The sequence below is a fragment of the Fusarium musae genome, chromosome 1, assembly GCF_019915245.1.
Source record: "Fusarium musae strain F31 chromosome 1, whole genome shotgun sequence".
Classification (NCBI taxonomy): domain Eukaryota; kingdom Fungi; phylum Ascomycota; class Sordariomycetes; order Hypocreales; family Nectriaceae; genus Fusarium; species Fusarium musae.
The window spans coordinates 332,225-348,194 of record NC_058387.1 but is presented as its reverse complement, the minus strand read 5'-3'; the positions used below and the strand labels follow the sequence as shown (position 1 = coordinate 348,194).

The 15,970-nt window shown below is 47.3% G+C and overlaps 5 protein-coding genes across 5 annotated transcripts; 2 read left to right on the top strand and 3 right to left on the bottom strand.

The window, feature by feature from the left end:
* Positions 1-2,136: 2,136 nt before the first annotated feature.
* J7337_000131 (uncharacterized protein) lies at positions 2,137-3,756 on the top strand (the record flags this gene model as incomplete). The annotated part of the gene is made up of 5 exons (XM_044817895.1): positions 2,137-2,362; positions 2,414-2,597; positions 2,647-2,831; positions 2,890-3,274; positions 3,327-3,756. 5 exons carry the CDS (start codon positions 2,137-2,139, stop codon positions 3,754-3,756), a joined length of 1,410 nt encoding a protein of 469 aa, XP_044685597.1.
* An 822-nt stretch (positions 3,757-4,578) lies between these two features.
* Positions 4,579-5,358, bottom strand: J7337_000130 (uncharacterized protein; the record flags this gene model as incomplete). The annotated part of the gene is made up of 1 exon (XM_044817894.1): positions 4,579-5,358. The coding sequence occupies one exon, from the start codon at positions 5,356-5,358 to the stop codon at positions 4,579-4,581; it is 780 nt and encodes a 259-aa protein (XP_044685596.1).
* Positions 5,359-9,491: 4,133 nt separating this feature from the next.
* On the top strand, positions 9,492-11,267 carry J7337_000129 (uncharacterized protein; the record flags this gene model as incomplete). The annotated part of the gene is made up of 1 exon (XM_044817893.1): positions 9,492-11,267. One exon carries the CDS (start codon positions 9,492-9,494, stop codon positions 11,265-11,267), a length of 1,776 nt encoding a protein of 591 aa, XP_044685595.1.
* A 748-nt stretch (positions 11,268-12,015) lies between these two features.
* J7337_000128 (uncharacterized protein) lies at positions 12,016-13,213 on the bottom strand (the record flags this gene model as incomplete). The annotated part of the gene is made up of 4 exons (XM_044817892.1): positions 12,016-12,068; positions 12,151-12,309; positions 12,359-12,554; positions 12,635-13,213. 4 exons carry the CDS (start codon positions 13,211-13,213, stop codon positions 12,016-12,018), a joined length of 987 nt encoding a protein of 328 aa, XP_044685594.1.
* Positions 13,214-14,264: 1,051 nt separating this feature from the next.
* On the bottom strand, positions 14,265-15,774 carry J7337_000127 (uncharacterized protein; the record flags this gene model as incomplete). The annotated part of the gene is made up of 7 exons (XM_044817891.1): positions 14,265-14,457; positions 14,523-14,601; positions 14,652-14,773; positions 14,830-15,093; positions 15,146-15,312; positions 15,360-15,469; positions 15,528-15,774. 7 exons carry the CDS (start codon positions 15,772-15,774, stop codon positions 14,265-14,267), a joined length of 1,182 nt encoding a protein of 393 aa, XP_044685593.1.
* Positions 15,775-15,970: the final 196 nt, after the last annotated feature.

Here is a 15,970-nt window from a genome sequence, read left to right as displayed (position 1 = left end):
ATATTCATGCATAGTACAGTCTTCTGCGCAAAACCCCGGACCCTGGAGATGAGCATCGGCATGGCTCTGGCTCACGCCTACTACGGCGATCTGACTGGCTGCTCATTGGAGATTATGGTAGCAAACCTGGTGAACCTCCAGCTGATTCCTAGAAGTCCAAGATCGGGCCCTTTCTGGTTTCGAAGGGAATCGTGTCGCAGAGATTGCCGCTCATGTGAGAAATGCCTTGGCAAACCCTCTTTGGGCTTGGCTTATGCCATTGTGCTAGGCTTGCATCGAGTCACGAAGTTTATCTTCGAGAACACAGACTACATACATGGTTTGCTAATCTCCGCGTCTAAGGGTGCTACACGGAGTAGTTTCTAAACAGGCAGCTATAAAATATGCAGGAAACATATCGCCGAAACCGTCCATCCGGCTCTATACCACGCGACCTGTCGGCCTTTGCTTCAGGACATCCGCGTGAAATATGCCGCCCTTCAAAAATACATGTCAGCAATGCCGTCTTCATATTTGGCGCGTACCTCCTAGAGAGAGCACACAGCCTGAATGAAGTTTTCACTATACAATTGACTGGCACTTCAGCGAAAAGTACTCCCTGATTGAATGGATACGAATGACTGATACACCTTTTACGAGACCACTCATCGCAGCTGATGAGATAGCAGAAATAACGATGATGTTTCTCCAAGCAGACATAGAGGTTTCTCAGCTCAGGAGCCCAGACCTGGAGAAGATGAAGCGACTGGCTGCGGGTAATGTTTCGCCCCTATCTGGCGTTCAAGAAACACTTCCACGAGTAGCGAGATAGAAGGAAACCTGGGATAGAGTGAGGAGCATAATGGAGAGGAAACTGACAAGCAAGTCCAAAGCCGCTGCAGGGACATCTGATGAGAATTGTGTAACGAAACGGTCTTCCTCATTCCCTACCATGACTACTGCTACACCTCGGATACGGAAGCGGCCAAAGTTGACTTAGATGACGCCTCAGTTTGTTTGTATGGTGACCTTACAGGCACTAGAGCCTTTGAGCTATAAGGAAATAACCGGTTTCTGATGTTGAGATCGGGGCTATCAAAAATGTCATCATTTAAGCGAGGGAGATCAATATGCGTTATAAGATGATCATCTTAGTAATACAGCGTCAAGGTCCTGCTGCACTACTATATTGAGCAATCCGCGGATTGCATCGTTATACTGCCAATAAATTCTAAAGAAACTCTTAATAGGCGGGATAATGAAATTTCTTTACTTCTCAGGAAGTAAGAAAATACCAGACTTTAATATAAGATATCACAATAAACTTGGCAAAGAGTCCTCTAAGCTTAGGCTAAATATAGCTAAATCTTTTCATTACTTAGGACTAAGGTCCTGAGTTTTCTTCCCTTACTGAGCCAGGGTAAAAATTAACCTATTAGCATGCAGAATCAGCTAAGAGATCAAGTAAGAGTAAAAGCTCATAACATCTTCAAGAACTACACCTTTACCTGTATATCGACTGAACTCCATATCTTGTGTATTTGTATTAAATTCGAAGATACTTCTAAATCTTGAGATAGACCACAACCTGAGACACATGTTCATCATACTTAGATTCATACCGTGATTCTTTAGTCTTGAGTGACGTCAACACTTTGATACCAGTTGCCAGAAGTTTGTCTTAGCTCAGAGATGACCTGTCCGGCTATGACCTCGTTCCTCGGACCGTACTCGGGCCGTGTAACCGTGTTCTCAAGCCGTGTTTCACTCGATCGGCAAGCTCAATATCCCGCATGCGAGTCATTAACATTCCACCTGCTATACCTGGACCTAGCTTCGTGCGGGGAAAACAGGATGAAGACAAGTCTAATTTAAGTCTAAATACAAGCTTTGAAGCTATGGCGAATCAGAACATCCCCTCTTTGCAATTACCCCAGATCGCCAAGAGCTGTCTAGCCTCATCAAGATGATCTAGACTGTGGGAATCAGATCTCCAGTCCTGGAGGAGAACGCTTTGATGTCTGCGATCAAGCATGCCTTGTATGGGGTATAAATACGACCCAAGAGGACTCACTATAAGAGTACAGATCAGCCTCCAAACCACTTCTTGACTCCATACATCCATTGTTCCAATTTGTCTCTGACTGAACCGCTGCTATGAGTGACAAAGGCAGTGTCAATATTGCTGAAAACACCGACAATGTTAAAGGTTCCTCAGTCGAAGGCGCAGGCTTCACTGAAGCCGACACCAAAAGACTGATCCGCAAAATCGACTGGTCTATCATTCCATTCGTATCTCTCCTCTACCTCCTCTCGTTCCTCGACCGCACCAACATCGGCAATGCTCGTCTGGATACCCTCGAGTTAGACCTCAACATGTCAGGTATAATGTACAACCATGCACTCGCCATATTCTTTCCGTTCTACATCATAGCAGAGATCCCATCCAACATGGGTATGAAGCGGTTCAGGCCCTGGATATGGATCCCCTCTATGATGGTCGTATGGGGTATTTGCTGCACCCTGATGGGTATAGTGCATAACTACGCTGGTCTGTTGGCTGCGCGAAGCTTCCTTGGTCTAGCAGAGGGTGGTTTGTTCCCGGGAATTGCCTACTAGTATGTCTCTTGTCGATCGGGCTTTCCAATCGTGGGCTAACATTTCCAGTATCACCATGTGGTACCGTCGTCATGAGTGCGGCTTTCGAATGGCGATTTTCTTCTCTGCTGCGACGGCTGCTGGTGTATTCGGCGGCTTTCTCGCCCGTGGTATCATGGAGATGCGAGGTCTTGCAGGCCTGGCTGGCTGGCAATGGATCTTTATCATCGAAGGTCTTCTCACGGTAGCAGTTGGTACGTGTTCCATTTGATATACCCGCTTGAGATTGATGTTAACAGTTGCGACCTACAGCACTGGCCTCATTCAAGCTAATGGCAGATTATCCCGACCGAGCCAAATTTATAACAGACGCAGAGAGGAAACATATTCAAGAACGCCTGATGCTTGATCGATCGGGGCTAGCCGAGGAGTTCGAAATGAAGTACGTCTGGGATGCGTTCAAAGACTGGAAGATCTGGGTACACATGCTTATCGCAACTGGCACATTTACCGGAGTGTACTCCTATTCTCTCTTTTTACCCACCATCATTCGCGACCTCGGGTATTCCAGTACAACTGCCCAGCTTATGAGTACTCCTCCTTATTTGGTCGCGTGCTTTGTGTGCGTTGTGGCTGGCTGGTGGGCGGACAAGATCCAACAGAGAGGAATATTCATGATTGTATTCATCACCATGGCGTAAGTAACCTTAGACATTGATGCTTGTAGCTACATACTGACAACCTACCAGTGGACTTGGCCTCATTCTCCTCATGGCCGTTCGCCATTCTGGAGTTCGCTACTTTGGCTGCTTCCTCCTCGCCTCGGGCATATTCCCATCTGTTCCCCAAGGCATTGCCTGGAACAGCAACAACATCGGTGGATCACTCAAGCGAGGCGTCGGCATCGCGATGAATGTGAGCTGTGGCAACTTGGGCGGCATCATTGCGTCCTACCTGTTCCTGACCAAGGATGCCCCAAGATATTTCCCAGGCTTTGGTACTCTCTTAGGCTGTCAGGGGATGGCATTGATCTTGTCTATCTGGATGGCTATCTACCTACGTCGTGAAAATGCTCGCCGGGATGCTACGCATAAGGATCCTAGCTTGTATACCGAAGACGAAAAGCATGCTGAGCGGGAGAAAGGTGATGATGCAACATTCTTTCGGTATACAATCTAGGAAGCAGGGCCAATCTATAATTATCTGAGACAGAGGGCCCATAGGGACATAGCATATATAATAACAGCACCGACATACCCACCTTTCCGCTTCACAAGATGTCTAAACGAGGTCATGAAACCTTGCCTGGTAGCTTTGGGATTAAATTTGCGCTACTGTTGCTCGTATTGAAATAGGTAGAGATCTTGATGCCAAAGTTAGCCAAGTCCCTATATGCTGAAGGTCTTCAGAATGGTGGAATAAAGTATTAGAAAGCAAAGCAAGGTAGTGGCTGTTTAAAGGTAGGTTCTATAAAAATGGGTACACAGCTGAGATCAGCAAAAACATACAACAGCGGGGATTCGCTGGTCATCACCGACCCAACTACTAATCCACCGGTTAGTGGCTTAACTAAGGGAGAGCGGACGGGATCCCGTGTTCTCCACTACCTATGGTCGTATGTACCAGTGAACAACGCATTACAGGTCATATTCATGGTCTTTCGCTATAGTTTCAAGTACATGACATACGCTTGCGCCGATGCCGGCATGCATGGCGAGATGATAGATCCAGGCTTTATATTCATGCACCGTGGATGTACTGCAGTCGACTAAATGGCCAACCTTCAGTTACATTTGTAACTAAAATGCTACCCGGTCTCGAGTCTTTGTGCAATAATGGTTCCCTAATGCACAGCAATCTCTCAAAATGTAACACTTTCTGAGCACCCTGTATGGTGCTATATTCCTCTCATACAGGGCTAAGATCCTCCATAACTCCTTTCAAGGCCAAGCTATGAAGGCCACTGAGACCCACGGAAGTCTGTGATGACTGTCAGGAAGCTCATTCCCAGCTGGAATCCAATGGGGGCTCCAGAATCATAGGTAGCTGGTCGAAATGACGGATAACAGAAACCTCTCTTCCAAAAAACATTTCCAACGATTTGTTGGAAGAAGGGGAGTACAAGATGGGCGTGATATTTGCACCGAGAGCACCCTTAACATCTGCCTTGACAGAATCGCCAACCATGTACACGTTCTTCGTATTTACTCGTAGCTTTTGCATGGCATACTGGAAGATCCTGACGTCAGGCTTAGGATGGCCAGCTTCTTCTGATGTGATAAGACACTCAACGAGATCAAATACACCAATGGCTTTGGCCTTTTCTATCTGGCTTCCAGTCGGGCCATTGGTGATAATGGCAGTTCGATAGCCATTGTCCCGAAGCCTTCTTAGAGTCTGGATGCTCCCCGGCGTAGCTTCTCGGCTCGTTCTGTATATCCTTTTGTATACACTTCGAAAACGCGCGATACATTCGGAGTCTGGTTCTTCAAGGTCTAGACTCTTGAAGAAGAGCTTGACTTTCTCTGCGTTTTGGTCTTCGTCTGCTATCTCATTTCGGAGATATCTGCCGTAAACATGATTTAGGGCTTCGTTGTACTTCTCAGCAAGGTCGTCCGACGTGATTTCACGGAGAGACGGGATTATGCTTTGTACGGCGGCTAGGGCGTATTTAAGAGACTGCCGGTGATCGAACAGTGTGTTGTCCAGATCCAAGAATATCATAGTGGGAGCAAGCTGAGGTTCTGCCGTGAAGAGATCATCTGAGGGTGGAAGCTCCATGACGGCAGGTGGTGTGACATTGCTGTGGGTGCTGAGTTTGCTGAAACGGAGATCGGATAGATTGCGGGAAGATGGAAATGAAAAGGTGTAAGAGGCTGAGGTTGAACTTAAGTACTTATTATATTACTAATAAGGTTGTGCCCACAGCAACTTTATTGGATGTCGGTGGTATTTGCAGCTGAGCCTCGTGGCTGAGAGCTTAAATCAGCACACAAAACTATAATCTCCCTCGTACCTCAGCCAGGTGTCTTCATTTGCGCCAAAACATGCCATATTGTGCCCTCCCAGTCCTTCAGCGAGTTCCACAACTGCGGTTTCACTGCCCGCGTACCATCTCCGCTGAACCACTTTGCCGTGAATGCCGCCAGAATCTGGCGCATCCCCTCTGTTTCGTATGCCCTAGAGTAAAGATCAGCTCCATCAAGATTCCCAGATTCCATTTCTACTGTCTCTTATGGCATTTTCAATGGCCACCTTGATGACAGGCGGTTCCGTGATGTAGCCAAAGAAGTTGGAGCATGGTTTATGGGCTGATAGATACTCTGCCAACACGATATGTGCGCACAGCACAAGGCTGGCTTAGCTCACCTATCTGATGATCCAGAACCCCTTCATATATCTGGCGGTTGACCATGTCTCTCCTGCCTCTGGCGATGCACGCAACATAGAAGTTGGTCCTCGGAAGAAACATTAGAAGAGGGGTGGAGATGTTTGTGCCGTGGTTTCCCTCTTGTCCCAAAATTGCCAGTTTCCATACCATTTTTCGTCAATCCTGTCCGTACTCGTTGGAGTGGCGAGACTGGATCCAATACACTACGTAGGAGCCACTCTCGTTTCTCCGTCAGGAGCTTTTAGACCTTTTACGGGTCGCGAACGAAAAGATTCACGTCCAAGCAATCCACGATTTTCTTAGACCTGTTGATAGCCTTCAAACTGTGACCGGGTATACCCTGCACACTGAGCTCGCTGTATGTCTGCACGTCAAGTCATTTGTCGGGTCCGATTTCGTCCAAATGTTGAAAAGAATAAGGCCAAGATAGATCGGATAGGACCTCGCACCCCCTTGGTCTAGTGAGAAAGGGTTCATTTCCCGGTCCCTATCGTAGGTACGCTTGAGCTCGCACTCTGTACTGATTAAAAGCAATACAAACGTGAGAATTCCAATATATAATAGAGATAGGCCGTTCGACGTGTCAGTAGCAGGTCTTGTGTAAGTCTCTAGCGGACCCTTTGTGTCGAGGGTCGTGAACATGCCGTTGATACTTTCTGGGCTGCGAGTCGACTGTTGTAGTATTGGCTCATGGGCCTACCGACGATATAGGCCAGAAATGCCTTGTGATGGACTGACATTCTCACGACATCCCATTCCAGGAGTCGAGACGCTCCTCTGTTGCCGTGCAGGCATGTTTGGCGCCGGGCATTCACAGTCATATGCGATCCAAGTGGTTTGACCGTACCAGATGTAGCCTACAGAATGGACTTTGGGCCTTTGGACTGGGAGGAGACTAGGTAAAGACGGCGTCCGCGACTGGGAGAAGTGTAGTTCTGACAAAGCGTCTCTTCAAGATTTCCTCCACAGCTTTCTTTAACTGCGTTCTTAGGTTTGATATGTATATTAACTGATATAAACTTAGTTCATAAACTATAAGGAGCTTTTATCTTGCCTTAATCTGAATACTCCCTAAATTATGTTAATTATTATCTTACAGAGTATACCAAATTCACTTACTTCTTGAGCATAGCTTGCCAATAAGGTGCCATCTTTTGCAAATACCTTTGCACTAGCCAAACATCTTTCATCACCTACCCAGGGACAGTTGACCTCGACTAACATCCATTCGTCTGCTCGTATGCTTGATGATGAATGAAAGTGGATAGAATGGTTGAGGGTGGACAACATCCCAACTGCTGTCCCTGCTAACACCGATGATTTCACGCTTTCCGCGATCGATTCCGGAAATTGGAAGTAACCGTGGGCATACGGGGCTATTGTTATTGCAAGCCAATCAGATAGGAAAGTCAGGACGGCTTGATGTACCGTAATGTCGTCAGCATTGAGGATCTCCTCTCGTGCACGGGTCCAACACCGCATTACTTTATCCTGCGGTGGAATGCTATCATTTCCTAAGCTGACGGCTGACACATCCGGAGCAACTGCGTCGATTCCCTGTTCTTGAAATATATGTCGTTCTTCTGCCGGTGGTTTTCCGATCGGTGTCATTCCTGAGGCATGGTGAATCTGCTGAGGCTGTTTGGAAGGCGTTCGAGCGAATGATACCACAGCAAGATGGATGCATTTTCCTTCCTGGATTGCGTGGACCGTTCTTGTAGCATAGGAGCGCCCTTCTCGAACTCTCGCGACTGAATAGGTGACTGGGGATTTATCACTTCCAAGGAGAAAGAATTGACTCTGCAGGGAATGAGAGACAAAGCCTTCATCTACGGTCTGTTGTGCTGCTATCAAACTTTGCGACATGATAAGTCTGATAGCCACTATCAACTCTTGAACGATTTGAGCGTCGGGAATTGTAAAAGAATACGTACCCTCCATAAAGCCCTCTTCCTCCAGGAGGATGCCAAAGACCACTGGTCGTTTCGAAAACATCCTAGTAGAAACACATTTTTAGCAGTCTATTTTACTTTCAATGAGTCCAGGAGGAGAATTGAGTTTAACAACTTACTTTTTCGATCTTCTGCAGTTGAAATAAACCTTCCAGTTTCGACAGTCCGGGCGGACGGATCGCGTCTGATTGAGCTACCATTCTTGACAAGGATGATCTTCGTGAGCGAGTGCGTCAAACGAGTGGGAAGCTCCGGTTGGTAGGACAGGACAGAACAAATTAGCTTGTCTTAAGGTCTTATTTGAGCAGATGGGTAAACTATCACGCGTCGCAGCCACGGGCCGTTGGGTGTACTGATTCTGGGAGGACAGATTTATTTTGGACTATATGCCCCGCGACTAACCTTAGAACTGATCTACTAATCCCTTTTTTCCCCATGAGGAAATTAAAATTTGCCTCGGCTAGAGTGGAAATCCGTAGTTGTGCATCCGCACCTTTTACCCCCGCATTCCCCTCCACCTCCAACTGTGTTCACTGTTGACGCAACTCGGTGATATTATGCCCTTCACGACATCTACATCGCTTAGAAATAATGCAATAGATTGTAAGTAATAACCCCACGGCCCCAGCCGCAAAGATATCTCTCTGTCATCCGCCCTCCCTGGAAACCTTGTGACCCTTATTATCTATGAGAGTCTTCATGCCTGCAGCTATCCTAATAAAAGGTATTCTACTTTTAAGGACAGCGGAATTCTCTTGAAAGGATTTGCTTTAAATGTCTTGTGTTTTGTCCTTTCTTATAAAAAGCCAACAGGTAACACTATCGATTCCCCCCCAATGCTCTTGTGGTCGCGTTGCGTTTGCAAGCGCTGACAAGCTAATGGCCTCAGCAACAGATCAGATTCACCAACTTCCTCATGGTTTACGAGTCGGCGCCCTGCCCAAAAACTGACGCTACTACCGCGCCTTGCCTCGTATGCCCCACCCCGGACTGCGCTGAGTTCCATGTATATGTCAACTTCCCGTATCGATGTTGTTCTAGTTCACCACGGACCGGCCCTTTCTGGAAGCTAAATTCTGTGTGCTGGCGACAATTGATTGTGGCTAGCTGAAAAGTGAGGGGTAGTTGAAACAGTCTACATCAGGCTGGCTGAGTGGGCTCTTCCGGAACTTATCATATTACTCCTATTGGTCTCTTGGAACGATGGCGAGTCTAGACCAGACTATTGATCTGCCCGTATTCACTAGCGCTGGGAGCCAAGATGCTATAGAGGCAAACTCTCGCAAGAGCATCTGCATAGTGTCGTTCGTCTGAACGAATGCTGAGACATTGATTGTGATATGTGCGACGAAATGTGATAAATGTGACAGTCTTGGTGTAGCTCATGAAGCGGTTAGCGTTGGGCATGCCTGCAGAGAGCTACTCAGTCTTCCCAATCAACTATAAAAGCTCATCTCTGAGTCGTCTTGAATCCAAGGAGACAGGAAAAGCAGTTCACTAGTATTATACCCCGTCTAAGAGACTTTCAATCATACTTTTTACTCCAGCCTTTTATACTACAGCTAGCCACAATGGCCACCCAAAGACCTGGGTTACCTCAGCTCACCAAAGAGGAAATAGAGCGACAAAAACGTCTCCTCGACCTTTGTATGCAACAAGTGGGATTCTTCAGGGGAAAGAAAATCCCAGTCTACACTCCTGGAGAGCTCGAGTACGAGAAATCTGTGGCAAATGCGAACCTCCTCTACCGTTTTGAAAGACCAGGCTGTGTCATCCAACCCGAGCATGAGTCCCATATTCGCATCACCGTTGACCGAGCCAAGAAGGAAGGCTTACCTATCCGAATCAAGAATGGTGGCCACTCGTACGGCGGATTCTCTGCTATCAACAATGGCATCTCGATTGATCTCGTCAATATGAAACGCGTCGACTTCGACAAGGATAACATGACAATCACTATGGATGCAGGCGCACTTTGGGCTCATGCCTATCACGAACTGATCAACGACCATCACAATCAACTGGTTATCAACGGAGGTCGTTGTCCTAGTGTAGGGGTCAGTGGTTTCACTTTGGGTGGAGGTCTCGCGCCCTTTACTCGAAGCTTCGGCCTGGGAAGTGACACGCTTCTCGAGGTTCGTATTGTCACTGCAGAACATGGAGTCATCCGAGTCAGCCCTAATGACAAAAAGGAGGAAAAGAGGGACCTCTTCTGGGCCCTTTGTGGTGCTGGTGGCAATAACTTTGGGGTAGTTACGCAGCTCAAGATGAAGGTTCAGGAGCTGCGCCACCCTTTTGTGGTTTCTGGGGTTTATACCTGGGCACCTGCTCATTGCGCTGAGTCCCAAAAGGCTTTCACCGAAGCGATGATAAAGTTCTATACTGCTGAGTGGTCCAACGAGATGACGATTGACACCAGTTGGTTGATGGACCTCAAGGATACCCGTGAAGATCCGTCTGTTCGATTTCTGGTCTACTATAATGGACTGGAGACAGAATTCGATAAAGAGGTCGATGAGAAGCTCGGAGATTGCGGCAAGCTTGACAAAAAAGACAAGGTTGAAGACAAAAATAAGTCACTGGCAGAACAGCTCAAGGACCGAACTTTGCCAGAGAGTTCAACTCTGTTCCTCCACGAGACTCTTGTAGCTCAGTGGTCAGAGGAAACTCAGAAAGCATTGCCTTCGAACGCGATGTTCAGGATCTACACCTCTTTCTCTTTCACAAAGGCCACTGTCAAAGAGAATATTGCCAAGATAATTGATACTCTTCAAAAAGGGTTGATAGCTTTCAAGAATGACTTCAAAGGGGAAGAAGGCTCAATCAGAGTCTCCTGGATTCATTCCGGCGGCAAAGCCAATGCAAGTAAGCCCGGTGACTCCGCATATCGTTGGCGTGGATGTGAATATCACACATACATCATGATCGAGTGGAAGGATAAGTGGCTAGAGACGAAGATGAGGAAGACCCTTACAGATCTCAACAAGGCGCTGAGAGGGTATTCTATGGATGGGCTTGGTGTCTATGTTAACTTTCCAGATCCTACACTCGACAAAGACACGTATGAGAAAGCATATTATGGTGAAAACAAAGACAAGCTGCAGAGAATCAAGGCTTACTGGGATAAGAACAACGTCTTCCAGTGGCCTCATGGAGTCCAGGTTGGACCCCACATTGACTCTAAGACCACTGAAATGGAGTTTGCAGCTCCCCCTCTACCCCCGAGCAGCAGCCCTGCTGTCGAGGGGTTTGTCAACCCCGGAGAAGCTGCGGGCGTGAACGCATGCATATCTTGGGATACCTTTAACCCGACTAGTGGCAGCCCTATAGTTAGCCTAGGTAACTGAGCTAGTTAGGACTGTTGTAAACACTTGAACTGGGAGCTCACAATTTATCTGTTCGGTTAAACAATACAATTCTGGTTCAACTTGATGGCTTAAGACGGTCAGAGCCTCTTTGACCTGCTACGCAAAACAACTGTCATTGAAATATTTAATCAAGCTCAAGCGACCTGGCTCATGCATAGATAGCACATCCTTTACACGTGAATGGAGTCTCATTGGCTACCGGAGCTAATCTAGGGTTACCACCCTGTACATCTTGATCTAACCCAATTCATTATATGCGACGGTTTACTAGGGCAGCTGAGTCTGAGATCTCAGTCATGTCGACCTTATCAACGGCAGAGAGGTCAAAGCCCAAGCCCATATTAAGAATACGAAGAAGCTGAGATTGCGATATACGTGCTGGACCGACCCAAGGTCTTCGGTCTCGACTGCGAGATCGTTCTACCTCGAGTTGGGTATGAATATGAGTGTACTTGACCGCAAGTCGTGCATTTTACCTTTTTTGTTCTACATATATACGTCAGTGAATCTTCTCAAAGTGGTGCCGAGATGAGGACAAACCCTTCAAAGCAGTCAGGTTGGTGAGGTACTCTTGTGACAGCCTCATGAATGCATTCATGGCATTAGACGCAGTCGTAGTGTTGGCTATGTTCGCTGCGGCATTTCGTTCATTTGTGGTAGCATTCCGCTCGTTGGCTGAGGCGAGTCTTTGTTTTTCAGCTGCCGTTTTGTGACCGGATTTGTTCATCTAGGACTGGGCGTCTGCGAGTCGTCTCTGTTCCCTCATGATCTCCATTTGACCTAGTTAGAGCTGTTTCAACTTGCCGATACCTAACCACATAGTTAGCCATCTAGACTCACTGCTAAATTAGCGATTCATTACCCTCTGATGCTTTGATATTAACTGATCGAAGATCACGGAAACTTCCGATATTGGCCTTCTCCATCAGTCTTGAACTCCTTGAATTGAGGTCCTCTAGGCAGCCCGTCAGATCAGCCTTGTGGCTATCAGCTTGCCACACGGACAGAAGCATTCTCTTCCCTACAGATAAATTAGTAAATGATAGGTGGTGTATGCGAATGAAGAGCACCTTTCTTCGCACCGTAGTAATCGATAATATCCCCAATCGCCTGAAGCATTGAGCTAAGGACTTTCTTGGCTGCAGCGACGACATCCTCTTTCTGTTCATAGACTGCAACGATACTCTCAACATCCCCCAACCTCTCCCGGAACTGACGAAGACTTGACTCGATCTCTTCTCGAATTTTGGCCGTCCTTTTAGCTGCCTGTCATCCGTTAGCCACGTCTGCGTATAGATAAGATCTGAGCTTATGTCGAAAACAATGTCAAACACACAATGAATTACTGAAGAGTATTCCGTATTTGATTGAAGAGAGATTAGAATCTTGCCTTCGTTAATGTTGTCTGCCATTTTGTGCGCTGACCGTTTCCTGAACCTGATAAACCCTGAGTAGTCGTAGTAGTTCGATCTGGCCTTTTCAAGGACGTTTACGATGTCAACCCATCCTTTCAAGTCTCGGATACTGCGTGCTGTCCCAGCAAGTCTCTTTGGCTTATCGTGAGTGGATTTGAGCTCTTCCATCGCTTCAGGAAGCGTCTCTTCCCAGAATGGTCGTCGATCGGAATCCTTAGTGGTGTTATCAGGGAGGATATCTAGGAGGTCATGCTCTCTGCGCTGCTCAGTGCCGTCGCCAGCATCTTGATCGTGTCTCATTGGCTCGAAGCGCCCCCGAGCTGTGTTGAGCCTTGTATAAGAGTTGGCAAAGGCCTCATAAAACACAGGAAGGCGTTCTTCGATGAAATCAAGGCACGGTTGCCGTCTTATGAGCCCTCTGTTCTTATTCTGGATGTCAGCGATGAGCTTGATCAGGGCCAGCGAGGCCGAGTGCCGCTGGGAGGAAGTAATGGGTTTCTGTTGGAGCATCAAGAGCTCAGCCCCATTGCATCAGCACAGCCTGATATTGGATGTAGTGGCGAAGAGGGCTCTGAGGGCAAGCTAAGCTGCAGTGTGCGTTTTCGAAATCGGACGCACTGACTGACAGAGGTACTCTCAATCGCGCAGGAGGGGGAAGGGACTGTGCCTGTAAGCGGAGACCACGTATAATCTCGGCGCTGATGAGAACGCCCTCTGCGCTGAAGATGTCGGTCACGCTCTTTCAATGACAATCGACTCCTAACGGTGGCCATCAGGTGTGGATGATTCCGTTTCAGCTCCGGTGGGTATTGCAGCATTAGCGCGCCAGCGTACGTGGGAAGTTAGTAAAAAGCCCATTCGTTCGGCGCATTTCACACAGGGTCTGATGCATGTAAGCGCTCAGTAACTCCTCACTCGTCGGCTGCGATAAGAAAAAGAAGTGAGAAAGCAACTTGTATGTGGTAGGTTGGTTGATCTATAGCGGCTCTATGGTCTAGGAATTCGTAGAATCTTCGAGTTTGACAAGGTACACTATGATAGCTCAGCTTGTGATCAATCAAAGGTAGGCGTAAAGGCTCTCATGTTACAATAAGGATGCATAGTGATGTGGCGTGTCTTACATCCATACTTCTGTCTGATCAGCCTCTTCCTAACTGGGCCGCCCCCAGACCTACCCCTCCATGTACGACCGTTTTGAGAATCAGGCTCTGACATTCTGTTGAAGTGGTGACGCTCAGTCCTGCCTCTGAGTGTTTTAATGCACATTTCCAAGCATCGTCCCATTTTGATACCCTGTAGTCCACTGAGCCTGAAGTACAATGGAAGAAACCATCGCTATGCCTCCTCCATTTGATGTCGAGGATTCAACCGAGAGCAATGATAAACCGGCCAACGCCGAGTCCAACGAAATCCCGGATGGGTCAAGGTCACGCTCAAAGACAACCGCATAGGTCTTTCACGACTAGTAATAGGAAATAAGTGAAGTCTTTATTATTTATTCTTTACTATAAGGGAAGATATATATATAAATAAGAATATCTTATAGATTGCTTCTGGCATCTTACTGTATAAGTCCAAGAGCCTCTCTGCGTGACTGGGAAGCAGGGTTATAGAACGGCTTCTCCCCCAACGAGACGACCCTGTTTCCTTGACGCTTTCCAACGTAGTCACTAGAGTCATTAATCAGTATGTTAAGCTCAGAAGCTACATAGTTACAGTATACGTACTTGGTAGCGGTGTGGAACACAGAGCGGCTGTAGAAAGTCTATAGTTAGTTCTTGGACAAACGACAGGGAACTAGGCCGGCTATGTAACTCACTTATCCCAGATGGCGAGATCGTTCTTTCCCCAGCGAAACCGTACTTGAAGGTCATGATTCTCGGTGATAAGTTGGCGAACTTGGGGTAGTCAGTATTGCGAACTCATTATAGGACGTTATTGCTCTCACAGTAAGTCTTGAGAATCTCGCTTTCGGTATCAGTTACACCGTTAATGTGTCCAGCTGAAAGCTGGTGGCCCACGGCGAAGAGACTCTTCCAACCAGTTACAGGGTTTGTACGCACAACAGGGCTGATCGATTAGTTTTTTCAATCGCCAATGCGTCAGAGCTGACATGGGATGCTTACTGCTCAGCCTTAAAATCCAACCCAGTGTTCTCTGGAGCACCACGGTAGTCGTCAATGAGATCTTCGCCGAAAGTATCCTTGACTCGCACGAAGTTGGGTTGGTGGTGAGTTGCAGTCAAGTTCTCGGCCAGCTTCTTAAACGGTGGCGAGAGGCGATCGTAAAGTTCGTACCCAGACGCCCAAAGTGTGTCACCACCGACGTCCTGCGGGGGTTGGATGATTTTAAGAATAGCATAGTCAGAAGGGATATTCTCAAAGGTGATGCTGTGACTCATTATTAAGATGCTCATGTTTGACTTTCCCTTTATATACTTACTCAGCATGCCATCCCTCTCCAGCCAGGTTCTTAGAAAGGGTGCTCCATTTTTCATTGTAGAACTTGCGGTTCTGCTCAGAGGAGATGACGGATACTTCATCATCAAGTCTTCCATTCTCATCAACAGCAATACCACGCTTACTGTTTGAGAGCGCATGTCGATGGAGCTGAATGGTCAGTTGAATAATTAGAACAAGCGTCTGAAGTGACAAACCTTGGATGTCTCTGGTTTGCCTGTCAGCTCTCCAAGCTTCTGTCCAAGATATTTCTGATCGTCGATGTTGAGGTCTTGGTTCCGGAAGAACAGGACGCCGCGTTGGGAAACTAGAATAGTAAGCACCGTTTTGTATAAGCCACTAACGGCCAGATCAGATATTCATACCAAGCACAGCCAAGTCTCTGAGTTTGTTGTCATCCTTCAAAATCTCGCTAAGCTGCAGCTTAGGGAACTCTCGGCCGATCACAGCAGTGACATCAAATTGCTCTTCAGCGTCAAGGCTACCGCTGTAGGACAGGGGACCATCCAGGCGTGAGGTGCTGCTGGTCCCGGCACCTTTGACGGGTTTAGGTACAGGCTGGACTGCTGGAGCAGTGCTGGGGGAATCAACGTCAGCAGCAGGTGGCGACATGATGAGTAACTAAGAGTTTGTATATGTTATATTGAAAGAGAATCTGAAGGGTTCTTGCGGTCACAATTTGTTAGGACAGATGTTGCTATAAGTGCGGTTTCTGTTTACTTGTACTACGAACAGCAGTACAGCTCCTTTAAAAGCAAACTCGAAATCTCTAAAGGGCCCAAGCTGCTTGTTCACAAAAACCTGATCA